Below are 26,493 nucleotides of genomic sequence, written 5' to 3'. Positions count from 1 at the left end.
AATGAGGTTCAGTTTGGGCAGATGAAAAAGTTCTGGAGACAGATGGTGCTAATGGCTGCGTGACACTGTGAATGTGCTTAAGGCCACTGAACTGCATGCTTAAAAATGGTTAAAATAGTAAATTTCATGTTATATATATTTTACCACAATAAAAAAGAGAAGCAGAGGGGACCCTGGTGGCTCAGTGGGTTAAGCATCCGACTTCGACTCACGTCATGATCGCATGGCTCCTGAGTCTGTGAGTTCGAGCCCCGCGTCCGGCTCTGTGCTGACAGCTCAGAGCCTGGAGCCTGCTTCCGATAACGTGTGTCCCTCTCTCGTTCTGCCCCTCCCTGTCTCACGCTCTGTCTCTTTGTCTCTGTCTCTCTCAAGATTAAATAAACATTAAAAATTTTTTTTAAAAAAGAGAGAAGCAGAGAGGTGGGGGGGGGGGCAGGAGGGACTCACCTGCTCCTTGGTGCGACCCTCGCGCTCCCGGATGTGGGTGGTCACGATGCGCTCCATCTCCTCCCGCAGGCGGGGGTACTGCTGGAGCTGGGGAAGGGCGGGAGGGGAGAGAGCCACGTACACAGGGGGCACCGGCGGGGGGCACCCCCACCCCACCAGAATCCAGGGATCCAGGGGCGTGGGGTGGGAGGCACACACAGAATGCCCGAGATGAGGGGAAGAGAGGCCTGGGGTCCCAGGAAGCTGAAGGCACCAAGCCACGGCCACCCTTTCCCCCAAGTGTAGGATCCAAATGGCAATTCAAAGGTCTTTCTGGTTCCAGGCCCTCTTCACTGGCCTACTTGGGCAACTTCCGGGGGAGGGCAGTTCCCAAGGGCGGAAATGCCACGGGGCTCAGCCTCCTCGGCCACCTTGGTGGCAGCCATCTTGGAAACAGACAGTTCGATCGAGGCCTTTGTTTGGGGGACCGTTAGCTCCCAAAGCTTTCGCTGACCCTTGGGGCTACTCCTTGTCCTCCCAGAAGCTTGGAGGAATCAGGTGGAATCAGGAGTCGGGTGGAATCAGGCAGAGAACAGCCTCGAGATTCCTATCCAGGAAGAGTCTGGGGAGGGCAGGGCCCAAGGTGCCAGCTGGCCTCCTGAGTCAGGCTGGGGACAGGCAGTGGCCCTGTCAGAGCTGAGGGAGGAGCCAGGGGAAACAAGCAGGCACATACTGAACATGCAGGAGCCCCAGGCAGGACATGCGAGGGCACAGCGTGGGCGGCATGCGGAGTGGGGTGCCAGCAGCATGAGCAGTACCCCGCGGGGGCCTGACTGGGCCCCGGGCCCTCTTGGTAGGATCCACCCAGTTTTGCCTCCCTTTGCATGCCCCGGCCTGGCACCATCATCCCCAGCGGTGTCCGACCAGCTCTGAGCTGGCCAGGCGACCGGTCTCTACCCCACTGCTTTGGGGTAGGAGCTCCGCAGCACCCATTTCCCTCCAGTTTTTATCAACTGAGGACGAAGGGGAAGTTGCTCCAAACCTTTCTCTCTCTGCCTGTGAACTCTGCCCTCAGCTCAGCCCGGCTCTGGACAAAGCCCAGGCTGCTTCATTCTCCTTCAAGACTGTTGGCTGCCACCTCCTCCAGAAAGCCTGCCCTGACCACCCCAAGAGCTGGGTTAGGGGCCTCTCTGTGGCCCCCCACCCCATCAACAGGATTGTGGCTGCCCTGAGGGCAGGGGCAGGGCCAGGCACGAGGCTGGGGCTCAAAGAGGGCATGTTGAAGGAAAGACAGAATGAATGAAGGATGGATGTCTTTGCCCTCCTTGCCAGGGTGAGTGGACGCCAGTTCCTCTGGCTCACGGTCAAGCTCCTCCTCGGGGAGGGGGCCTCGCTGAGCTGATGATGGGGAACCCACCCACAGGAACCTCGAGTCCCACTGGCCTGCCCTCCCCACTTGGTGGTCACGTGGGACCCAGGTAGGGCCAACCTCAAACCAGTCCTGTCCCTCTTCCCATGCCTGGGTCAGGCCCCTCAGGTGGATCCTCCTATGTGGGAAGAGACCTGGAGGTTAGCGTGCCTGGGTCGCAGGTAGTGATTCTGAGGGCAAGATGGAGGCTGAGAAGATGGGGCGGGGGTGGGGGCACGGGGAGAGGCAAGAGGATGGGGAAGAAAGTGGCACCCTGGATGCCCAGGAGAGGTAGACATGAGAGATGGGACATTCCCCCCTCCCCCCTCGGCCATCCCATGCCTATGCCAAGGTGCGGCTGATGTGGCCAAGCACAGGGGACCCGGGGGAGAGGTGGCCTGAGACCTGGGGCTTCAAAACAAACGCTGGCTGGACGGGCCTGGTGGGTCCGCTGCCCCACGAGGCCCAAGGAGGGGCTCCTACTCCTCCTCGAAGTCTCCCAACTTGGGGCAGAGATTCAGGACTGAGTCACCACCAGCAGAAGGCTTCCTCTGAGGTGGTCCCAAGCGCTCCCTCCCAGGGTGGGGCTGTGACAGGCGTGTGGGGGGGAGGGGGGGAGGGCCGAGGGAGCAATTTGCCAAAGACCATGACCAGTTCTCCCACCAACCGCCTGGACGTTACATTTGTCAAGTTTTCCACGTGTCACACAGGACAGGGCAGCCTCAGCCTCTTTGAGAAGTTCTGTTCCCTTTGAGCATCTTTTTCCATTCTGGCTGCCTCTGAGCATTTCCAGGACTTTTAGCCAGTTTTTAAAATGGAACATTTCTCTCTCAGTCCTTGGCTGAGGGAGCGGGGCGGTCAGTTTGGAGCCCACGAGTTCGTGGCCAAGGACACAGGCCCTGGAGCCACATGACTCTTGTTTCAAAGCCAGCCCCTGCCCTGCCGACTGTCCTTAAAAAAGTGACTGCAACCTCTCCGAACCTTGGCTTCTCCACACGTAAAATGGGATAGTAACAGCACCTTCCCTTTTGGTGTTGTTGAGAGGATTGAGCAGTACGTCCCACGTGTGACATTAAACTTTAGATTTTATCCAGAGAGGAAAGTTGCAGGCCCAGCAGGTCTGGGAATAGTTAAGAGCTGACTATTTAGAAGCCTCTGTCAGGGGGGACCTTGCTAAACTTCTAGAAGACTTGGGGAGGAAAAAAATAGACGAAGATGGGTGTATTTTGCCGTGTAAAGAAAAGAGATCATTACTACTCATTAAATAAATCAAAAGGCAAAATTATTTTTTAGAAATAATTTATGGGGCGCCTGGGTGGTTCAGTCGATTGAGCGTCCAACTCTTGGTTTCAGCTCAGGTCATGATCTCACGGTTCGTGGGATCCAGCCCGGTGTAGGGCTCTGTGCTCACAGTGTGGAGCCTGCTTGGGATTCTCTCTCTCCCTCTCTCTCTCTCTGTCCCTCCCCCACGCGCTCTTTCTCTCTCAAAATAAATAAACTTTAGAAATAAATAATTTATAAGGTTTCCCCTTTAAAGTTTTTGTGGATCCATATTCCTCCTGACAAAAATCTACAGACTCACTGTAAGACTAAATTTTTCACAGTGGAAATGGAAAGTTCCCATTTTTCCTTGCCTGCTCTTAAAGTAACAGTTAGCAATTTGGTGACTGTGCCTCTGGAATTTTGTTATTTATATATATTATTTCCTCCCCCCAAATATTATACATTGCCTTCTGAAACCTGCTTTTCCCCCCCACTGTAGAGGGACACGTGAATGGAAATAAATATGCCTGCCCTTCTAACATATAGTCTGCCGTTGACTGGGTGATACTTTATATAATCGATCGCCTCTTGGTGGACATCTGGGTTGTTTCCAAAATTTTACCATATACGATAATTACTGCTTTCTTTTGGAATGCAATTCAGCAGAGTGGTTCACAGTTTTTATTAAAAAAAATTTTTTTTTAATGTTTATTATTTGTGAGAGAGAGAACAAGAGACAGAGAGCAAGCAGGGGAGGGGCAGAGAGAGAGGGAGACACAGGATCGGAAGCAGGCTCCAGGCTCTGAGCTGCCAACACAGAGCCCGATGCGGGGCTCAAACTCACAGACTACGATATCATGACCTGAGCTGAAGTCAGCCGCTTAACCGACTGAGCCACCCAGGCAACCCGTTTCACAGTTTTTAAATGTTTGTATCTAGTAATCCGTCTTCTAGGAGTCTATCCTAAGGAAAAAATCCTAGAGACAGAAAAATAAACATTTGAACAGATAAAAGATGTTCAGGGGCGCCTGGCTGGCTCAGTTAGTGGAGCCTGCGACACCTGATCTCAGGATTGTGGGTGTAGAGCTTACTTAAAAAAGGAGGGGGGGAGGAGCCTCGGTGGCTCAGTCGGTTGGGCATCCGACCTCGGCTCAGGTCATGATCTCGCAGTTCACGAGTTCAAGCCTGGTGTTGGGCTCTGTGCCGACAGCTCAGAGCCCGGAGCCTGCTTCAGATTCTTGTCTCCCTCTCTGCCCCTCCCCTGCTCACACTCTGTCTCTCTCTGTCTCTCTCAGAAATAAATACACACTAAAAAAAAAAAAAAAAGATGTTCATTGTCAGATTATTTATAATATTGAATAACTGGAGACAATTTAAATGTTCACCAATAGGAAAACTGTTATGTAAACCATGACAAAGCTATTATGCAACCACTAAAAAATGTTTATGTTGACTATGTGATAATACCCCCCAAAATGTGTGCTACTAAAAAAAAGCAGAATGCTAGTACGTTTACAGTATGACTACCTAACAGAGTAAATAAACCTACATATAGAAAAAAATATTTGGAGGAATAAGTCGGTAACACTTTCTGGGGAGCACTCTTGCGGAAGTTACCAAAATCGTGAAATGCTCATCTCTCTCGACTAGGCGATTCTCTGGGTAAAAATTTGCTCGAAAGAAACAACAGGAGAGGCATCTGGATGGCTCAGTCGGGTAAGCGTCTGGCTCTGGATTCAGCTCAGGTCATGACCTCACGGTTGGTGAGATCGAGCCCCGCGTCGGGCTCTGCGCTGACAGCACGAAGCCTGCTTGGGATTCTCTCTCCCTCCCTCTCTCTCTCTCTCTCTCTCTCTCTCTAAATAAATAAACATTAAACCAAAGAAGAAGCAACAGGATATATGTTGTAAATACATCTATAAGGATGTTCGCTGCAGCACTGTTTGTAAGAGAAAAAGACGTTTGAAACCATCTAAATGTCAAGAGGTATTGAATACGTAGATCACAGCACGTTTCTACCGTGGGCTACGATTCAGCAGTTCAAGGGCACATCTTCCTGTAGTTACATTCCCATGACACACTGCTTGGTAAAAAAGAGTTCCCGAATCAGCGTGTGGAGTATGGTCCATTTAGGTTAAACTGGCATATATACGTAATTAGTTAGGTAGCGTGGTCCACGTTATTTTTTCTTATCTTTAGAGTTGTTCAATTGTGGGGATTTGCTTTCTGTGTGCTGCTTGAATATTTTTATAACAATCCTGCATGATCAGAACAAAATCAAGAAGGGTCGTTTCTTTTTCTTTCTTTCTTTCTTTCTTTCTTTTTTTTTTTTAAAAGGAGTGTACATTGCAAGAAATGTACAAAAATCTCCACGGTGGCTCCCTGGAAAGGGAGGGGGGTGGCCTTCTCTCTAAGCCTTGGTGTTTACCAAACTTTTAAAATGGAGAATGTACTAGTTTTACAATTAAAAGCCAAAGTTAAAAAAAAAAAAAAAAGTAGTCATACCTTGTCTTCGTTTGTAAAGAGATTTGAGGCAGCTTAAACTAAACTCAGTATTTTTGAAAATTTAACAAAAGTGAGATTGTGTGGCTTAGTAGTCAAGGTGCAGTGGGACCATGACTCAGACGTCGTGGTAAATACTATGCAGTGGGGAGTCCAGCCCAGATTTTATTCCACCTGAAACAGGGATGGAGTGGATGTTAATTTGCTTACCGTCTGCATTAGGCATGAAAAGTGGGCAAAATGATAGAGGATAACGAGGGGGGGGGGTGCACATGACTAATTATGTACGAGCCATGAAAACCCATGTATTTGAAACATGAAGTTGGGGCAGAAGGGCCCCCACCTCCCAGCATAGGGAGCTTTTTCAAGTACAGGTGAGGCTGGGCTCTCCCCGAGATTCTGATTCAGCCAGCTGGGCAGGGACATTTGAATTCTGGAAGAGTTCCCCCAGGCAACTGATTCTCACGCACTCCCCCGAGGGAAGAACTGTGTTGGGAATATCTGGCTAAAAATCCTCAAAATGCCCCAAAGTGGACAAATAGGAAGAAGGCATCTAAAAGGTCACAGACCCAAAAGAGGCTGACCCTGTCGAATGCATATGGATTACTAGAAAGTGAGTAATCCAATATGCTTTTAGGCAAATTTGTTTTAAGGAACTGGGATAGTTCCCCGACTCCAGGAGGCCCTGATCCCAGGTCTACTCCCTCAGCTTTCCTAAATCAGAACCCCACTCTGCTCTTCTTGTCCGAGACTCAGTTTGTTCATCTGTAAAATGGGGATAATACTACCCACTTCTTAGGGTTGTTAAGAGGCTAACGTGAGATAAAAAGGATAAGCACTTAGCTCGGTGCTTGGCACATAATAGGTGCTCAATAAATAGCAGCTGTCCCCTTAGCATTGTCGCCATTGTCCTTCTTATTGGTGAAAAGGGGCCACTGAGGATGCGCGGGTTGGGGTGGTCTTCTGGCAGAGATGAGGGCCTAAAAGGATCATAAATTTAAACAGGCCCAGGGTGATAAGCTGGCACGAAACTTAAGGGCCCGGAGTCACCTGGCCAGCACAGGTATTTGGGTCCACGTGGGCGGCCGAGAGGCTGCCGGGTCTGTTCAGCAGATGGTTCTGCCCACGGGAGTCCCTGGCCATGAGGAAGGGACGGCCAGGCCCAGCCCCGCCCTGGTGGCCGTCATACCTTTTCGCTACACTTTCTGATGGTGGCCGTGAGCTCACTGACTACCATATCCACACACTTGATACTGGGCTCTTTGAGCTTCTGCACCTGCTTTTTCACTGTGGCTTCAAAAGCGAGGTCAGGTGTGAAGAGGCCCGTCCTGCACCCGGGGAGGAGGAGGGGACAGGAGGAGAAGCAGCCATGGGCAGGGCCGGGAGAAGGAAGGGGAGTGAAAGCCAAGCAGAGCCAGGATTCGGGAGTGGAGGATGGCACAGGCATGGGGGAAAAGAGAGAGACACCGACACAGAGAAAGAGAGAACAGAAGACAATGTGAGTGTGGGACCGGCCCTCCCTACCGCCCCCCAGGGCCGGCACCTCCTAGGAGCGGCCAGGTGTCTTGAAGGGTTCTGTGGGTATGGGGCGGGGGGCGGGGGGGCTTCTGAGGGACCAACCCCCTGTTCTGTACAAGGCCCCTTACTGAGTTCAGATCCTCTCCCCAGGGCTTGGCGTCCTCCACCCCCAGCGTACCCTGAGCCGGCCCTCTCTGTCTTTCCTGATGCTATCTTTGTCCCAGCCTTGAGTCCTCCTAAGGGGCTGGCCCAGGCCAGGACCCCACCCACCCATTCTGTTCAGTTCTAGGTTTGCCAGCACCTCCTGCATTCACTTCATCCTGACTCCGAAGCCCAGCACAATTCCGTACGTCCACCAGGATTACTGCATCCAGCTGCCCAGGCTGTGCACTGCAAAACTCCAGGGGGCTCCATTTGCATAGACTGCGGTGCAGATGATGCCTCCTGGAGTTGCAGGATAGCTGCCTGACCTCCACTCTCCAGCTCCCTACTCTACTCCTGCCCTTCCCTTTCTCCTCAAGGGGCATCCTTTGCCTCTCTTCCAAAAGGGTCTGGAGAACTCAGCTGGGAAAGACAGAGAGAGAAGAGGAAAGACACAAAGAGTGGAGGTGGTAGAGAGGGGCCAGGGCAGTAGTGAAGAGAGGAAAGGAAGGGAGGCTGGGGGGGTGGAATTAAACAAGCACTGGATTTGGAGTCCAAAGCCGTGGCTTCGAGTAACAGCTCTGCCACCTGCCGGCTCATATGACCTTGGACAAGTCACTTGGTCTCCTAAGCCTCAGTCTTCCTGCTGTGACATGGGCGCCATCCTCCCTGCCCTGCCCTTCCCTCCTTGCGTGGTTCTGTGAGGCTCAGATGACATAGCAGATGGAAGAGGATTCTGTCCCTGGAAGGTCGGATGTGGATGGAAGGGAAGGGCAGGGTCCTGAGTGAGGCTAGGGTGGGAAGGGGGGGGGGGGATGAAGGACAGTGGGGAGTCCGGTACCTGCCAGACCTGGGTCCTCTGCACCCCTCTGGCCATCCAGACCCCCAGAGCAGCAGCCAAGTAGGCCCGTGGCTCTCCTGTCTGCAGGGCCAAGGTGTCCCCAAGACCCCACCCTGGAGCCCCTAGAGATGACCTCACCTCTGAGGGCAGGAAGAGGGCTCGAGGCCCTTCAAGGCCTATTCTCCCTGAGCTGGGGGAGCTCTTGGTGGGCTCTCAGGACAAGAGCCACCATCACACCTGTCTTATCAATGTCTGTTCCCTGTGCCTGGGGGCCAGGAGGTGGGTAAGGCCCCCTCGGAGAGGCCCCCCATCTTGGTCTGGGGTGGCCTGCCTCCCCCACCCCGCTGAGGTCTGTACATGCTACCGAGGAGGCAGTGGGGGGTGTGGGAAAGGAGAGCCTGGCAGCAATGCAGGATGGGGGCAGAGGCGGGGGGGTGGGGGGGGGCTGGCCCGGGCCACCGGGTTACCTTCTTGGTGCACTGTCTAACCGTGCTGATTAGCTCCGAGATAACCATGTCCACACACTTGAGACACGGTTCTCGGATCTTCTTCACCTGCTTTTTCACAATGGTCTCAAAGGCCATGTCTGGGGTAAAGAGCCCCGTTCTGAACGCCCGGAACGGGAGAAGGGCACAGTGTCACAGGCCAGCTCCTGCCAGGAGTGCCAGGTCAGGGCCCCACCCCGACCGCCTGAACTCTGCCCTTGGGGTCCTCCCACTACCCCTCTCTGGGCTTCAGTGTCCTTCTCTGTAAAATGGGCAGGAGGGATTTGAATGAAGGACATTCCATGGATGCTCTTTGGGGGCAAGACAAGGTCTGCTTCTAATTGTCATGTATGTCCGGCTTGCTCTTAAGGTTCTATTCATACAAAAGGTTCTATGGCCAGAAATGGTATGAAAAATGCCAAACTGGGTTCTTTTTAGGAGCCTTTCTGGGAATAAAACATTTTATTTTAAGCTGAGGAGCGATATATATATATATTTTTTTTTTTCTGTGCCTCGGCCAATGCAGTTATCAGTCTGTAAATTCCATACCAAACCTTGGAATTCAACCTGTATAAAAGCAGGGACATTTTGTCTTGTTCACTGCCTGGCACATAGCAGATGCTTTAAATTTTCTTGTTGAATGAACAGTGTAGATCTGGGTCCTTGAAGGGGGCTAAGCTTTTAAGGAACAATCTTTTTTTCCAGTCCCCCCTTCCTGTTCCAAAGGCAGTGGGGTTAGCTAGAAGGAGGGAAGTGGTGTAGAATGGGGCCCACTTTGGGCTAATGGGACTATGGGAGGATCTGGAGGGTTGAGAGGCCCTGTCCTATCATAAAAGGACACAGACCAATACCTCGATGCTCCATCCCAGGCCCTCCCCAGTGGTTTGGCCAGCTGTGTGCAGCTACCTGGATAGGACTGGGGGAAGCTGTCTCATCCTGAGGACAGGCAGGGGCCCAAGCCCAGAGAAGCTTCCCCAGCCACCTATGTCCTGGGCTCTGCCCACCTGGTCCAGCCTCCAGGCCCTGCTCCCAGGGACAGCAAAGGAGGACAGCAGGTGCGGGGAGGGAGCGGCCCAGGCCTCCCGTCCACCTCCCCCAGCTCGAGCCCATTTGAGCTGGAAGCCAGAAGGGGTTGAGGGGACTGGGGACCAGAGCTCTTGGTCCTTCCTGAGGGCAGATCACTTCACCATTCCCTGTGCCGTGGCACCAGAACCCCTGCCTTCCAGGGCTCAGCCCCCTTCCCCAGTCCCAATACGTGCCTAATGCCATGGATATTCTTGATGGCGTAGCTGATCTCTCTTCGGAGCTCCTTCTCATCAAACTCCATCTGTGTAGGAGAGCCAGAGACAGCCGGTCAGGGCCTTCCGCCTCCCTGGAAGGCCAAGACAGACGCCCCACACCCGGGGCTGGGTGCCAGGTCAGCAAAGATATGTGTGAAAGTCCTGGGGGGAGGGTGGTAGTTCTAAGCCTCCCCTCTCCCCCCGCCCCCGGGGAGACCATCCTACCTTGACTAGCTCAAAGGGGAAGCGCTCATGGAAGATCCGGTTGATGCGGGCTCCCCCTGACAGTTCATAGGTGTCGATCTGGTCCCCTGAGCCCTCAATGCGCTTCTCAAAGTCCACGGCAAACTGCTGGACCATCCTGGGGGGAGAGTGGTGCGACGTCAGGAGCCTAGTGGAGGGAGCCCTGGGCGAACCCCGCGCTGGAGGGCAGCTCAGTGCCGGGGAGTCAGGAGTTGGGGAGGGCCTCACTGCAGCAGAGCCTTGGTCTTGCGGGCTGGGTCATCAGGCCGGAAGTTCTTGTACTCCTCCACCTCCTTCTCGATGGACAGGAGCTGGCTCTGCAGCTTGTTCCGAAGCCCCGGCAGGGTGTCCCGGATGTGGTTGGTCAGTTGCTGGGCGGGGATGAGACAAGGGTTAAGGCCATGGGCACCAACACAGATGCCCACGGGGTCAAGCAGGGACCAGGATGCCCGGGGGCGGGGGGGTGGGTGGGGGGACTGTGGGTGTGGTCAGGTTGAGAGCTGCAGAAGGCAGCCATGACCCTGCCCACTACTGCCCTGCCTACGAGAAGGAAAGCTGACCAGGGCAGGGCCTGGCATACAGGGGGGTATTAACTAAATTCATAAGCGAATAATACAAGTTTCAACAGAAGCCAGAAGTCTAGATTTTTATTTGAAATTACCTGATTTTTGACTAACAATATTTTTAGACACGATGAAGGTCAAATAAAATCTCTCCGGGACAGGGATGGCTGGGGAGGCTGTCCCCTTGTACCCTCTGGGTTTAGGCCTCCTGTAAGGTAATTCTCAAGTACTGGGGCTCGCTCTGGCTCGGTCCCCACACACAGTATCTCGCTGAAGCTACACAGGGATCTTATGAAATGGGGCCTTATTCCCATCATCAGGATTTTACAGAATGGAGGTTCAGAGAGCTCAAGTGTCAGGTCTATGGCCTCCAGAGTCCCCAGTTCTGCCCCTACACCACCCTGCCTTCCCCACTGCCTCCCTTCCATCATCACATACACACATGCCTCAGTTCTGGAAGCCCCATTCCAGATGGAGAAACATCCTAGGGAAGCCCCTGGGATCGCCCATCCCTGTCTCCAGACGAGCCTCTCTCTGTTTCAGAAGGAAGCAAGGTCTTCGGCCAAGTACACTCTAGTGATGGCCCCCAAACCCACGCCCTTGTCAGTGCCACCCTCCACACAAGGTCTGGGTCTTCTCTCCACCCGCAGGGGCTACAGGGCTCCCTTTCCAGGCCCCTGTCAGGGAAAAGTCAGCAAAGCTCTGGTGCTACCTCACAGTGGGTGGGGCTGTGGGCAAGTTGCTTTGTTTTCTGGGGCTCAGTTCGTAGATGTGGACGCTAACCTCTGTTGGCCACCCTCCCAAAACACAGGTAAATGATTCTGTCCTCATGCTGGTTTCCCCAGGCCTGAGCTTCTACCTGGTTGAGGACCTTCTGCAGGTAGGGCGTGCCCATGCGGTCAGCCAAGTGGCGGTAGGACGGATGGGAGAGGAAGAACTTGCGTTCAGCGGCCAAGGCCGCCGTGATGTCCTTCTTGCCATCAATGTCCTTCTGGCTCCGGTTCACCACCCCAATGTAGCCTGTGGAAGGGGGTCCAGGTCAGGGGCAACCAGCCTTGCACAGGGTGGGGTGACAGGGAAGGGCAGTGGAGCGGGTCAGGGGAGGAGCCTGCCTACCTCTGCGCAGGGGGAGCAGTTTGTTCTCCAGCACATCACGGGCATCTGTGCCCTCGTCCATTAGGTCCAGCTTGGTGATGACCCCGATGGTGCGCTGGCCTGAGGGGGAGGGCAGCAGGAGAGGGCCGTCTACACCTGCACTTGCCCTCCCATGGGACCCACATGCACCCCGACTGCCATCCCGCTCCCCACATCTCCCTCCCCACGCCCTCCCTCCCCCACTGCCTGCCTCTGCTCTCCCGCCTCATTCATTCTTCACAGAGCAGCTCCCTCCGCCTGGCACTGAGGGTAGACCCCCAGGGCCTTGCCCTTCTGCTGCCCTTAGGAACCTACCCTGGGGGTCCACCTCCTTGGCAACCTTCAGAGCATCGGAGTTGGCCAGGTCGGAGTTGGCCGGGGATACAGCCAGGATGAGGCAGTTCTCTTTGGTGACGAACTGCATAAGCATGTCCCGGATCTGGAACTCGATGTCAGGAGGTTGGTCCCCCACCGGGACCTTGGTCATTCCGGGCAGGTCCACCAGTGTCAGGTTCAGCACTGGACAGGGCGGTGAGAGGGCGGGCTCAAGGCGAGGGGCGTGGCCGTGGGCGGGCGGATTAAGGAACAGGGCCGGGTTTAGAGAGGATCCATTTGGGAGTTCGGCGGCAGGTGGACGGGATTAGGGAAACGCGGGGCCAAAGCGGCGGCCCGTTAAAGGCGTGGCCAGGGGTGGGCGGAGTCATGGTAGGGTGGAGCTTGGGGTAGGATGGGCAGAGGAGGGGTCACTGTGGGGGCGGAGTCTGCAGGAGGCGCGGAGCCCGCCTTAGGAGGAATGAGCAAAGGGGCGTGGCCAAGACTCAGTCCCGGGGGCGGAGCTAAGCGAGGGAGCCAGGAGGCCGGGGGCGGGGCCACGTCTCCTCACCATGCGGCGAGTAGACGCGGAGGTTGATCGGCACCGGCGAGATGCCCTTGTTAGTGCCAGTGACTCGGTCGGTCTCAGCCTCGATCTCCAGACGCACCTCCTCAAAGTCGGTGAATTTCTTCCCCTTGCAGTGCAAGAATTCGGCATATTCTGCCCCCAAAGTGTGGGTGGGGTGGAGGGAAGAAGGGTGGATGGGTAAGCATCTTAGCCCGGAACCCACCTGGGACCCATCTTCCACTGGGAATAGACCCCCACACACCCCCAAATACCGCCTTCTCTCCCCTCCCTCTCCACAACAACGCCAGGTCTAACGTTATGCATTTTTGTTCCCCACTGTCCTGGTGGGGAATCTAGGGCCAAAGTCACACAGCAAGCAAGTTCAGCGGCTAGGTTGGACTCCTCCCTGGGGGATAGGGTGGGGGACTGAAGAGGCCCGGTGGGGATGCTCGTGGACGAAAGCGCGTACCTGTGGTGGCATTGACCAGCTGCAGGACCAGGGGGCGTCGGGTGACGATGCCTGACCCTCGGGGCAGGAAGTCTCTGCAATGAGTTGGGAGTGAGAGGAGGGTCAAGACCTGTCCCAGGGGCACCTGTCCTGCCACCGGGAGCTCCAAAGCTCTCCTAAAGTGCCCACTACACCTTAGCCTGAGGGTTTCAGGTCACTAAGGGGAGACGACAGGCAAGAAAGGTGGAAAGAACCTCCCCCATGTACCCTGGGTCACAGATTTATGCGTGTGAGCTGCCAGGAGACAAGACTAATAACTCCCAGATTTCTCTCAGGTATGCTCTGTGTTGCTTCTGGGCCAACAAGTCCCTGCCTCAACCCAGGCACTGCCATTCAATTGAGGCACGGGGTACCCCACATGCCCAAGTGTCCAGTGGCCACAGAATGCGTCTCAAGGAAATGGAGCTGCACCTTCTTCCCTCCCTTCCGCTGTGGGGAAAGGCAGCATCTCACTTCCCCTTCCCAGGGCCCCATCTGGCTGGGGTTGAGGATGAGGGGGGCATGGGGGAAAGGAGGAAGCAAGGACAAGAATTCATGCTTCTTAAGTGCCTACTGCATGCCAGGCTCTTTGTGGGCAATCTCTCGTAATATTGCCTTGTGAGGTAGGTGCCATTATTATTATTTTTATTTTAAATATTTATTTATTTATTTATTTATTTATTTATTTATTTATGGAAGAGCGCAAGCCGGGAGGGGCAGAGAGAAGGGGAGAGAGGATCCAAAGTGGGATCTGCGCTGACAGGCTGACAGCAGTGAGCCCAATGTGGGGCTTGAACTCACGAACTGTGAGATCATGACCTGAGCTGAAGTCGGATGCTCAACCCACTGAACCACTCAGGCACCCCACCCCGGTAGGTGCCATTATTATCCCCATTTTGCAGATAAGGAAACTGAGGCTCAGAGGTGTTTAGGTTGCACAGTCAGTATCTAGCAGAGCAGACCCTGGATGCAGATCTGTTTGACTCTGCAGTGAGAGCTCCTTGCCCTTCGGTCCCCTGAAGACCCAGTCTTTGAAGGACTGGACCTGAGCTTCCCAAAGTCGCCCCTTGCCCTAGACCTGATGTCTATTCCTCAGATTTCTGCTTGTGCCAGTGTGAACCTCAGCAGTCCTTTTGGCTAACCCTTGTGGGTGGATTCTCTGTCCTGTCAGCTCTTCTCATATCCCCGCCCGCCCTTGGCCCCACCCAGGCCAGCACAAGCATGAGGGTGGGCACCTCTTCAGGGACCAGGCTGTCAGAACTGCAGTCACGGGATCCCCAGGACCCAGGAAAGGGGGAGCAGGCTACAGCCTGAGGGACCATAGGGCTCCAGCTGGCCACTTCATTCATGGAGAGGCACATGGGGGCCCAAGAAGGGGAAAAGACACATTCAAGTTCCTATAGGACCTGGACAGAGCCCGAGAAGAACCCAGGCCTCCTACCCCCAGCTCAGAGCCTGACCGGGACCACACAGCTTTTTGCACCACCCCCCGGCCCCCACTCCCTAGCCTGGAGGGTCCCGGGCACAACAGAGTAGGCCCAGGCTCCTGGGTTCAAGGTCTCTTCTTGGGCCCTGGGGAGGACTCTCTCATCCTGTTCTCACCCTGCCCCTCCTTTGGGGAGGTTAGAGGCTAATAGGGAGGAGTCAGCCACTTCAATGAGGAAGGAGAAGGATGATGAATCCTGCATTTATTCATTGTTTCCAGGCGCTAGGCAAGCACTTTTCATTTTTGCAAGACTAAGCCTCTGAAGGGCAGGACTGGCGTCTTCCTGTCCACCACTGTATTCCACTGTCCAGCCCAAGGCTTAGCACCCAAGAGGTACTTAATAAATGTTGACTGAATCCCCAGGTCCTCAAAACAGTGCTCTGATATGGAAATTGCTTTACAGATGAGGCATCTGAGGGTCAGAGAGGTGAAGGGACTTGTCAAGGTCATCCAGATGGGAATGGCAGAGCTAGGATTCAAACCCAAGGGTCTGTTGGGCCCCAGAGCCTGGGAACTTCCCTGTCAAAGTGTGCTGCTCCTTCAATCCAAGAAGCCAGACGTGGCTTTTTATGTAATTCAATTAAATTCAGTCTAGGACATATTTGGGAGCAGCTGCTCTGTGCCAGGCCCAGTGCTGGGCCCTGGGGAAGCGAGATGATGAGTCAGACCGCTCCCTCCTCGGAGGAGGAGCTCACAGTGTGGTGGGAGAGACAGACAAGTAAACAGATAATGCAATACAGTGTGACATGTGCTGGAATGGAGGTGCACCAGTCAGCAGAGAGAAGGAGGGGATTAACGGGGGTGGGGGGGGTTCCTGTCTCTATCTCTGCCATCCTTTACTCATTCCTTTGGGGGGGGGGTGACCCTCTAGTATTTGGGATCCCCCAGGGCTGTGGAGATAGGACATCTGTTCTCAGAGGCTGGGTTGGGCTTGGGGGCCTGGGGTCCACCCTTTTCCCCACCCGCTCCTCACCCAGCGATACCATGGCAACAGTAGTTGCCATGGAAACTGCAGGAGGGGCTGGAAAGGATGGGACTCCCCACAGAAAGCCCCCCACGCAGAGACATGGACCTTCCCTGGAGCTCTTCCCTGAGAGGCCTCCCCTGCACAGATGGGCCCACTTGGTCAGAGGTCAACGAGGTGCCACCTAGAGGGTACCGGAGCGGCGCCCAGGGCCCAGCTGGAAGGGTGGTCAGGGGTCTGGGCCAGCCTGCCCCAAGTCACTGCCTCCCCAGGGCTACTTAAGGGACAAGCAGCTTAAGGGAAGCAGAGATTAGAGGGGCAGGGCTATGTGTGGGAGTAGAGCCCCTCCTCAGACCAGGATCTCGTGCGGCCAGGGTGGGGATGGAGGTGCGTGGGTGGGGGGAGAGGCCCCGTCTCTATCATGGCCCAGGTTCTCAGAGTGAGGCCCTCACATGGCCTGCACTCGAATCCCTGGGCTCGAATCCCGCCTTGGCCATTCTGCCGCCTGGTGCCCTTGGGCAAGGTGTTTCACTCTCTGGCCCTCAAAGCCCTCAGCTGCAAACTGGCCTTATAGAAACCGGGCATTATCCTCTAGCACACGTGGGCCGCAAGAAGGCCCAGCAGCCTCGGGGGGGGGGCGGGGGGGCATGGAAAAAGCGTCGCCTGGGTCTGGTACACAGTAGGCGCTCAGCAGCCCCCTCTCTAGGAGGGTTCCCAAATGTCACCAAGGAACACAGATCCCACAGAACCCTCTGACGGCCTCCTCCAAGCACGACTCGGATCTCTGGACTCTGACCACGAAATGTTAGACGGAAATGATGAACACTGAGGAGAAGTTTTCAGAGACCGTGTCATTCCCCCATTATTGCCCAGAGGTGGGGACAGAGGCCCAGAGAGGGGCAGGGAGGTGCAATGAGGGAGGAAGTGGCCTATCGGGGGTCAGGGCTCCAGGCCTGGGCGGGTGCAAAGAGCGCCAGCGGGTTCGCACGTCCAGACTGTGAGCTCCTCTCTCCCCGCTGGACTCCTGCGCTCACCAGAGGCCTGGCACACAGTAGGTGCTCAGGCGATGCTCAAAGGATCAAGCATGGCTAAGTAGCTCCATGGCTCCTGCTTCCCACCTGGACACACTGTCCCACAGCGCTCTGATCAAGTGGGGGTTCGGGCCTGATCTGGCCTCCAGCCGGCGCCACCCTGCACCTCCCACCCAGCTCCTGCTTAGGCCGAGGGAGGACAGAACAGGTGCCCAGAGAAAAGCGTGCTGGGCCCACCAGCCTCGGGGGCCACGTGGGAGGGCTGCGTGGTGGCATGCCAGCTCTCCCTACTCGTTCTGGACAGATGGTGGCTCCCCGAGGAGGCCTTGCCTTGCCATCTGCAGAGGCACCTTCAAACCTGAAGCACGGGGAGGATGAAATGCACACCCCTCAGGACCTCCAAGCGCCGCACGCTCCCTGCCTGATTTGGTGCTGTCACGCCCAGAGGGGTCCGGAGAAAGTACACCAAACGTCCAAAGTGACCCTCCCCTACTCTACTCTCATACCTGAGATCTGTGGCCAGAGCTCAGGGACCCTGCTTCCCCCGTCCTGTGGAATGCAAAAACCACCAGAAAGCGGCATGTTTGGTCTGTACCCAGTCTTGCTTCTAAGCCTCCTGTTTCCTGGGCTTGGCCCGGCGTTGAATGTCAGAGCTGCCACTCAGGAGCTGTGTGGTTGTAGACAAATGGCTATACCTCTCTGAACCTCAGTGTCCGCATCAGTAAAATGGGTTGCTGTGAGGCTTATATAACTTGAGGCCTGAACCAATGGTAGCTATTATGGTTATAAATGATATAACTTGTCGAGCAAGCTGAGAACACGGGCTGGGCTCCCACCAAATGATGCAGCAGGGAGGAAGTTGGAAGGTGGGTCTCCCGGGGGCTGGCCGGAAGAGTGGGCGGGTGGGCCAGGATATTTCCAGCCAAATCTTGCCCCTGAAAGCAGAAGGTAAGGGAGGCGGGCAGGCTCTGAGGTGCCCTCTGAAGCACGGAGCTGGGGTGGAGGCGAGGAAGCGGGTGGGCCAAGAAATACAGTTGGGAGGAGGTGAGGCCGCCTCCAGGCGAAAAGTCCCTCTCTGTTCCCATTATCCCAGGAGGCCCCAGGCATGCCCACATCACACAGCCTGTGAATTTCCAGCTGCGGTTTGAACATTTCAGGGCAGTCCTGGCCTGGCTTCTCCCGATGCTCTGATGTCCTGACAGCAGGGACTGGGCTGCTCCTGTTTACCAGTGTCCCCAGCCCCCAGCATGGAGCAGGGCAGGTAGCTGGCACTCGAGGTAGCCCAGCTGGCCAAAAGAATGATTTGAAGGCGAGCTCCTCCAGTTTTCCCACCATCACCCTCATTGTAGAGGTGTGGAAACTGAGGCACAAGGCGCGAAAGAGTGTGGTCCAAGACCACAGTGCAAGTTGGTGACTGGGTAGGACTAGCACGCGGGGGTCTGGACTCTGAGTACACACTCTCCCCTCAGCAACCACTTTCCCTACTAAAAAAAAATCCATGATCTTTCCTTTCTCCTTATCCTTCCCTCCTTCATCCCTTCTTTCCCTCCTTTCCAGTGTTGATGACTTTATATTTTCAAGATGGAAATAGATTTCTCTTTTGCCTCCTACTTGTAAAAGTCGTGTGTTCTCCCTTTGAAAACATATTCAGAAAAGACACAAAATGTTTAAAAATAAAGAGCAACCATCACCCCAACACCTGGGGCTCTCCATTGTAAACATTTCATCATTTACAATAATAATCATGGCCAACACTGATGGATCGGGCACTGCTGGTCAGGGGCTCCGCCAGGCACTTGAAAATCTGCATCATCACGAGGCTTCTTTTTGGGGTGATGGAAGTGTTTTAAAATTAGATCGTGATGATGGCTGCACAACTGTGTAAATGCACTAAAAATCATCGAGCGGCGCACCACAAACAGGTGCATTTTATGGCATGCAAGCTGTACCTCAATAAAGCTGTTTAAGAACTCTCCACCTGCTTTTATTTTTAAGATTTTATTTTTAAGGTACCTCTCCACCCAACGTGGGGCTCGAACTCACGACCCTCAGATCAAGAGTCGCATTCTTTACTGACTGAGCCTGCTTCGGTGTCCCCTGCGTCCTCTTGATTGCTCCTTGCAAGGCTGGGTGAGGCTGGTGGGACGGGAGACGAGGGCAGGTACCCCTCACGTGCCCATACATGCCCCGGCCTCCGGTGCACACTTAAGTAGCGGCTCTGTTTGCCTCACAGCTCATCAAGGACATTCATCGAGTCATTCAATATGGAGCTACGTCTGGATGATCATTTCTTATCACCAGCAGCTTGATGTGAAAGTATCGTAGCACTACCACTAAATTATTTCCCTGCTCCGCACCTCAGTTTTCCCCATCAGTGAAATGGGCACAACCCAGCAGCTCCCTCCTAGGGCTGCTGAGATCCCGGCTGTGGGAGGGTCTCATGGAGGGTGTCCATTGGGGGTGCCACACGAGCCATCTGGCGCTCGTAGGCGAGGTGCCTTGTGTGTGTGCTAGGGAGCATTTCACTCCTTCAAATTTGGGACTCGGGTCAGAGGTGAGTGCGCATTCACCTGCTGAGATTTTTCTCCCCATCCTGGCCGGTGGCCTCAGTCCCCTGTGCTCAGACCAGACACACCTGAGCCAGGGTCATGAAAGGGTTGAGGCACTAATAAACAGGTAAAATGTCCCCGGTAACTGCGGTTGGAACTGCAGTCGGCCGGGAGCCCTCAGCCCAAGGCAGTGGCCTCGCTCTTCCTCCGCAGCCCCTCATCGTGGGAGAAAACTGAGCCCTACCCCACACACCGAGGGTCAGGTCACAGGGGAGAGGGTGGTCAGGGAAAACATCCTGGAGGAGGTACTGGCTGATGTGAGGCTTTGAGGATGAGCCAGTGAAGGAGGAAGACGAAGGCACGGTGAAGGTGAGGACCCATTTTTTCCCATGAACTGTAAGCTATGAGGGCGCACCTGCAGGGGGAGGCTGGACGGGAAGCGAGGCTGGGTTAAGGCAGGCAGGCCTCAGGGGCCCAAATCGGGAGCAGGGGCGAGGGCTCTGTCTGGAGGGCAGGGGCCAAGGAGGGCGTTAAGCGGAGGGGATCAGATTGGGAGGCCACAGAAAGTTCCATGCTGCCGGGTGGAGGATGGGTTGGGGGCACGAGAGAAGGCTGCCCCAGGAGCTAAGACGAAGGAGGGGGCAGCTGAGATACAGAGAGGTGGGTGGGCCGGGGGCCGGATCCACAGGGTTTGGGCCCGACTCGCGTGGGGAGGATGACACAGGAGGGGAGGCTGGTCCAGGAGCCTTTGGCCAGGGCAGTGGGAAGATGCCACTTCCTTAAACGCCTTCCGAGGCCAACAGTCCTTTTCCCTGGTGCCTGTAGTAATGAATTCCGAGTTGCCAGAGCTGCCTTCCCCGTACAGCTCTTGCTCCTTTCTTGGATTCCGGCCCGGGGAGGGGTGAGGGTCCAGAGAGACAACCAGGGACAGCAGAGGGGAAGCTGAGGGGTGTGACACGTACACACACGGGTGGGGGTGAAGACAGTGGACGCTGACCCAGAGGCAGGAGACCGGGGCAGTTTCCTGTCCTGCCTCTAATTCCAGTGCTGTGGGGCTTCGGGCAGGTCCCTACCCTCTCTGAGCCATCTCGCCATTTGAAAACCCGGGATGATAGTCTGCCTCTCCTACTAACGGGCTGTTGGTTCCAAGAAAATAATGAGCACTGCCCTTGGACGTGGGGAATCAGGGCCCCTGCCCAATCCTTTAGGGGGGGTCGCTTTTTGGATCTCTGGAGCAAGGGGCCCCCAGGGGCCGAGGGTCCCAGCTGGAGCCCATGTACCCTTCCTAGGCCACACTGGAGTGTTCTGGAATTTCCCGTCGGTCTCAAGCCCTCCCTCAGGGTCTGACCTAACTGTTAGGGGCAGTCCCAGGCCCAAGGGGGGATCCTTTCTGCCACCACGGACAGAGCTCAGAAGTGAGGGCTGGGTGTCCACACGGGAGCCCAGGAGGCCCCTTGTGGTGCAGGCTGGAGTAAGAGACAGGGGCAGGTCGGGGAGAGGGGCCACCTGTCCCCACACTCTACCTCCCATCGCGGAGCTCTGAGGAGTCTGAAATTCTAATTCAAACCCGGTCGGCCAGGTCGTTCTGAAGGTGTGTTTGCCAAGGTGGGAGGACAGAGTGTATTGTATTCAGCAATCCCTTCGCTTGATTTGTAACTGGAATATTTAGACATATGGCACGTGGGCCTCCCTTCCCGCTCTTGTTTCACGCCTGATAACACTGTGCCCTAGACCGGCCTCCTCTGCAAAGGCCCCCCTGCATCCCCTCCCCAGAGGTTCTGACCCTCTGACCCCGGCCAAGGTCTGGGAAACTCGATTCTATTGGAGCCGGGATCAGATGCTGTCTGCCAGAGTCACCTTTCATGCCTGACTCCTTGGGGCCACTGGGTAGGGTGGGGGTTTGGAAAAGGTGTTCTCTGGCCTGGTCTCACTGGGGCCTCCGCTCCTCACTCGGTGACACTGCTGTTTGTCTGGCTTCTCGAACCCACGGGGGGCTCTTTCCCTCCTTGGGCCTTTGCTCGGGTGGGACCCTGCACCTGGGGCGTGCTCACCCCTTTGCCTGACCGGGTCCCTTTCCTGTTCATGTCCAGCCTCAATGGCCACCTCCTCGGGGGTCCACACAACAAAAGAGCTCTTTGTGTCACCTAATGTCTGTCTGTCCTGCTCAGTTGTAAACTCCCCCCCCCCCCACCAACCCCCCAGAGCAGGGATGGGTCCTGCTTGCTCACAGCTGTATCCCTAGGGCCTGGCACACTGTCAGTGCCCAGCAAACGTCAGTCCCCTCTGTCCCCTCCAGTCAGTAACTTTCTACCTACAATGTCTCAGATATCCCCTAATCCTCTTTGGCTTAGTCTCCAAATCTGGGAAATGGAACCATTCAAGAGGGGCTCTCAGAGGCCAGAGACCAGCACCAAGCCTGTGCTGGGCTAAGAACGTAGAGGAAGGGGAGGAAGGGGCAAGGAGGTTGGTAGGAGGCAGGGAGCCTGAGCAAGGGTGGAGGCAAGAGGCACTAGGGAAACCCAACACCTTGCCTCTCAGAGCCGCCTCCTGGCAGAAGCCCACCCACCAGACCCCCTGCCCTCCCTGCACCCCAGCCCGCCTCCCAGCTGGTTCGGATGGAACAGAACGGGCACGTCCTCTGTGCTAGGCCTTACCCTGAGTGTTTTGTGGGCATTATCTCAACGCTCGGCACAGTCCCATGGGGGGGGGGGGTGCTATTATTATCCCCATTTTGCCGATGAGGAAAGAGCAGCTGAGCAGGGTTTAAGAAACATGTCCAAGGTCACTCAGCTTATAAGTAGTAGAGCTGAGCTACAAACCCAGGGTCGATTGCAGAGCCCGAGCTCTCAGCCCCTCTGCCACATTCGCACCGGCCTTGGCCTCCCCAGGGACCAAGAGGGGAGGAAGGGTGGCCACTATCCACTTGTCCAGTCGACCGGGCACCAGAGCGAGGGGAGCAGAGCCTGAAAGGTTGCCCCGGGACACCCCACTCTTGGGACTGGACAGGTGTCGCAGGGAGGGGGCACGTAGCCAGGGGCAGACAGAGGGTGGCCCGGGGCAGCAGGCATCTGCTCACAAAATGCTGGGGTGTCTTGGGCCCCCCGCACCCCTCTGTCTGCACTCACCCCGAGATGATCTCATCTACTCCCATGGGTTTAAATCTCACCTCTACTGGGACTTCCAAATTTACATTTCCAGCCCGCCTTCCCCTGAGCTTCAGGCTTGCATCACCACACAGCCCACCTGACACTTCAGACTGAACATGTTCAAAAGCAAGCTCCCGATCTTACCCCCATGCCTGCTCCTCCCGTCCTCCGATAATGGCACCAACACCCACCCAGAGTCAAAGACACTGATGTCAGCCTTGAGTCCCCTTTCTTCACCCTCCCCATCCCCATCCCAGCAAGTCTTGTGGGGACTTCCCTCCAAAATGTCCCCTGAAGCCCACCATTCTCCTCCTCCCCACTGTGAGAGCCCTGGGCCAGGCTCCCCGACAGCTCTGGCTCACCGCAGCAGCCTCCTCCCCTGTCCCTCACCCCCTCCCCAACTTACACACTTGCTGGAGTCAGCTCAAGGCACTCTACTACTTAAAAGCTTCTGGCAATAATGAAAATGCACCCAACTCCTCATCGTAGCCGCAGGGCCTTGTGGATCCACCCCCTGCCTATCTCTCTCTGATGCCATCTTGCCCTTGCCCACCAAACAACCAGCTACCGTGGCTCCTTTCTGTTCTCCGAACACACCAAATGTATTAGTGCCCCAGGGCCTTTGCCTTTGCTCCCTCCGCCTAGAATGCTTCCCCGTCCCATGGCTTCTCATCTCAGATGCTACGCCCTCCTAGAAACCTTCTCTGACCTCCCTGTGGAAAGCGGCCCTTCCTCCTTCCATGGGACTGACCACATTCTCCGGTTGCCTTCTTCATATACCTGTCCCTGTGTTTACTATTTCAGAGGTTTCCCCCTCTGGAATGCAAAGCTTTTGTCGTTTCCACCCTGGAATCTCCAGTGCTGTGACACTGTGGACACTCTACGAATGTCCGAGTGACTAAATGCATTAGCCTCAGTTTCCCCTTCTTTCAAAGTGGGATGAAGAAAGGGCATAGGCCCAGAGAAGTCCTAGCAGCGTCCTGGGCAGCTGCGGGGCCACTTCCGTTGCACAGCTGCCAGCAGGCCCCCCCCCCACCGGGGTGCCCAGGAGCCCGGGCTGGCCCGGAGCAGCCTCTGCTTCCCCTGGTGCATTTTCCACTTCCTCTCCATGGGGTGTTGGCTCCTGGGAAGCCCCAGGAGGCTGAGCGGCTGTTACCATGCCCACCAGTCTGGGGACCCAGCCCTCGGAGGAGAGGCCAGGAGCCCGTGACACCCCGCCTATCCTCCTGCAGGGCCACCGTCAGGTGCGGGAGGCATAAGAGGGCCCAGGGCTCCTGGAACAGAGCCCACATCTTGCTCCAGTCAACAAGCTAACAGCGGCTACAGTCAGCTGGGGCCTGGCTGGTCTGCTGGACAGTGAACTCCAGGGAGACAGGGGCCAGGTCTGCCCTAGCACGCATGGGTCCCCAAACCTGACTGACCATCAGCAGCTCCCTCCCAACACGGGCTTTTACACCCAGGGACTCACCGGAGCCCTGCGCCACCCTCTCAGGAAGGCAGGGCAGCCACTGCCAGTGTTCCCATCCCACAGATGGGGAAAATGGAGGCCCATGCTCCTGCGTGGCCCCGTGTCCGGCTCAGGGCCTGGTTCTCGGGGGCTCTTAAGATTGAGATTAGGAACCTGGGCTTTGGAATATAACAGATGCTGTCCTTCCTGGCTGTGTGACTCTGGGTCTGTTTCCTCATCTGCAGGATGGGCACCATGGTACCTGCCTCATGGGGCTGTTGTGAGCCGTCCCGAGAAGAATGGTGTGGGGCACGCGAGAAGGGCTCAGCAGATGGGGGCTCAGGTCACCTTCCCTGCCCCCCCCCCCCCACCACCTCGGCCCAGGGCACACAGCCTGCAATAAGCAGGCGTTCAGCAAATGTTCAATGGATGAAGGTAGGACTATGGTCTGTACACGTAAAGTGCTGCATTTCTATGGGTGCCATTAAAGCACTAAGGTCTCTGGGCTTTACTGTCTCCAGAGTCCCCCCACTCCCTCACCCTGACTGCTGGGCCACAGGGAAGGGGCCCATCTGTGTATCTCTTGCCGGTTTGTCTCTGCAGCTCTGGGGGGGTCACGTGAGCAGGAGGGGGGCTCTGTGGGAGCCGGTCCCCAAGAGACAGACGGCCTCCCCCTCTGCTGACCAGATGGGCCCAGCCGCCCCCAATGGTGGCTTTCCATGTCTCCCAGATACACTGCTCCCGTCAGAACCCTTCCCTTGAGCCCCAGGGCTGCCCCTGGTCTTCTCAGTCATATGAGGGGCAGGAGCAGCCATCCAGTCCAGCTGTCCTCATTAGAGGTGGGGAAACAGGCTCAGAGAGGGCAAGTGGTTGGTCTGAGGCGTCACAGCAGAACCTGGCTTGGATCCAGGATGCCTCCTTAGAACCGCTGCCCTCTGAGGGAGGGGCCTCTGCCTCCCTCGCCAGTGGCTTCCTCAGCCTGGAAGGTCACTGGGAGAAAGCTAGGGTTTCTGAAGAAGGTGAGGGAGGGACATGCCAGAGTGCGGAGGCCAGTGTCACTGCCTTTTCCCTGTCTGCCCAGCCCCCATCCCTCTCCCGGGAGAGCGTCATCCTCTTCTCAGCACGGAAAAGCCGTCCCCGCGTCCATTTTATTTGGGGAGCCTGGGCAAGGGGGTCACGACCCTACCTGCCCCCCTAAACCCAGGACCTTTTGTCTTTGCGGTTGCCCCCCACTCCCTGCCACCTGGCCCTCCCAGCGCCCTGTGGGATCAGAGGCAGGAGGGGGATTAGGTTCTGCAAATGGCTCCCCCCTCCCCGCCATCCTGCTTCCCTGTCTTAGTCATCTCTGCCCTCCGCCGCCTTCTCCCTCCATTACAAGCCCTCTGCCAGGCCCCGGGGAGAGCGACGGCGGCAGGCGCCCCCCACCCAGGGGCGGCGGCGGAGCCAGCGGCCGGCGGCTCGCAAGAGGATCAGAAGCGGTCTCACCGCCACCCCCATCCTGGTCCTGCAGCTCCCCCGACCCCCACCCCCCACCCCGGCCGCCGCGCTGCGCACGGATGGCGGCGGGAGCTGCAGAGGTGTGTGTGTGTGTGTGTGTGTGTGTGTGTGTGTGTGTGTGTGAGGGGGGAGGCTGTGCCTGGTCCTCGATGCCCGGGGGCTGTGTCCTCTCCCAGGGACACAGCTGGGGAGAGGGTTCCCAGCCTTGGCCCAGGGATCCTCATGGGGGAGGGAGCTGTCTTCCGGGGAGCCCAGGGCCGGGGACCACTGCCCCTGGGGTGCTGCCCGCTCCGGGGAACGCGGGAGCCGAAGGGAGGCGCTGAGTAATGCAGGCCCCCTTGGTGCCTATACTGGGGGAGGGGGGACCCTTTGCCAGGGTCTCTTAGCAGAGCGCCGTCTTCCCTAAAGGATGTGGCAGAGGAGGGGGGCGTGATACCGTGGCCGGTGGCTTGACGACGTTTTCGGGCAAGCGGGGGGCGCTGCTGCCCCTGAGGGGCTCTCGGGGAGGGGGGGCCGCCTCCTTCTGGCTGGAGGTGGGGGGCGCGCCGTCCGCGGGTACAGCGCCAAGGGCTGCGAGGTCGCGGTGCCGTCGGGGCTGGGGGGGGGGGGCGGAGGCCCGGGGGCCCGGGCGGGGGGAGTCCCCGCTCCGAGGCGCGCCGTTCCTACCTGCCGACGAAATTCTCGAGCACCGAGCTCTTGCCGGCGCTCTGGCCGCCCACCACGGCGATCTGCGGCAGGTCGAGGTCCGCGTTCTGGCCGATAGCGGAGAAGGCGTCCTGCAGCCGGTTGACCAGCGGGATGAGATCCTCCATGCCGCGGTTCCCCATGGCTGCGGCGGGCCCCGCGGGCTACGATCCGGCCGCGGCTCCGGCTCCCGGCTCTGGCTCCCGGCTCCGGCTCCGGCTCCGCCGCTGCAGCCGCGCGCTCCGACTGCCTGTGCCGCGGGCCCCCCGCCCCTCCGGGAGTGGATCGGAGCTCTGCGTCAGGATGCCGCCAGAGGGCGCCCACGGCGCTGCGGGATGGCAGTCGTGCGCAGGTGCAGCCTGCGGCACCATGGGGATTGTAGTTTTCTTCGTCTGCGGGTTTGGGGCGCTGGAGCCGTGTCTGGCGGGGCGGGGGGGGGGGGGTGCTCTGATGCTGCAAAGCGGTATCATTCCTGGAAATGGGCGAGGTGTACCCCTAGTGCCGGGCCTCTTGGATAG

The 26,493-nt window shown here is 56.8% G+C and overlaps 1 protein-coding gene across 24 annotated transcripts in view; it reads right to left on the bottom strand.

The window, feature by feature from the left end:
* DNM1 (dynamin 1) overlaps positions 1 to 26,267 on the bottom strand; it is a 44,004-nt gene extending 17,737 nt beyond the window's left edge. For 15 of the 24 annotated variants that reach the window (XR_006709795.1, XR_006709794.1, XR_006709796.1 and 12 more), the window contains exons 1-11: positions 25,958 to 26,267; positions 13,154 to 13,227; positions 12,688 to 12,837; positions 12,120 to 12,323; positions 11,787 to 11,885; positions 11,530 to 11,690; positions 10,336 to 10,478; positions 10,090 to 10,225; positions 9,844 to 9,911; positions 6,789 to 6,927; positions 448 to 534 (exon numbers count right to left, since the gene is read on the bottom strand). Coding sequence is in view for 17 of the 24 variants with exons in the window: in XM_045467540.1 (XP_045323496.1) it covers positions 448 to 534; positions 6,789 to 6,927; positions 9,844 to 9,911; positions 10,090 to 10,225; positions 10,336 to 10,478; positions 11,530 to 11,690; positions 11,787 to 11,885; positions 12,120 to 12,323; positions 12,688 to 12,837; positions 13,154 to 13,227; positions 25,958 to 26,118 (1,422 nt within the window). In the remaining 7 variants the exon portion in view is untranslated. Of the gene's footprint in view, positions 1 to 447; positions 535 to 6,788; positions 6,928 to 8,566; positions 8,706 to 9,843; positions 9,912 to 10,089; positions 10,226 to 10,335; positions 10,479 to 11,529; positions 11,691 to 11,786; positions 11,886 to 12,119; positions 12,324 to 12,687; positions 12,838 to 13,153; positions 13,228 to 25,957 lie in introns of all 24 variants that reach the window. The other 9 variants (XM_045467541.1, XM_045467529.1, XM_045467530.1 and 6 more) reach the window with 1 other exon arrangement.
* Positions 26,268 to 26,493: the final 226 nt, after the last annotated feature.

This window comes from Leopardus geoffroyi, chromosome D4, assembly GCF_018350155.1.
Source record: "Leopardus geoffroyi isolate Oge1 chromosome D4, O.geoffroyi_Oge1_pat1.0, whole genome shotgun sequence".
Taxonomy (NCBI): domain Eukaryota; kingdom Metazoa; phylum Chordata; class Mammalia; order Carnivora; family Felidae; genus Leopardus; species Leopardus geoffroyi.
Note: the sequence above shows the minus strand (reverse complement) of the source record. Positions and strands in the feature narration are given on the sequence as shown.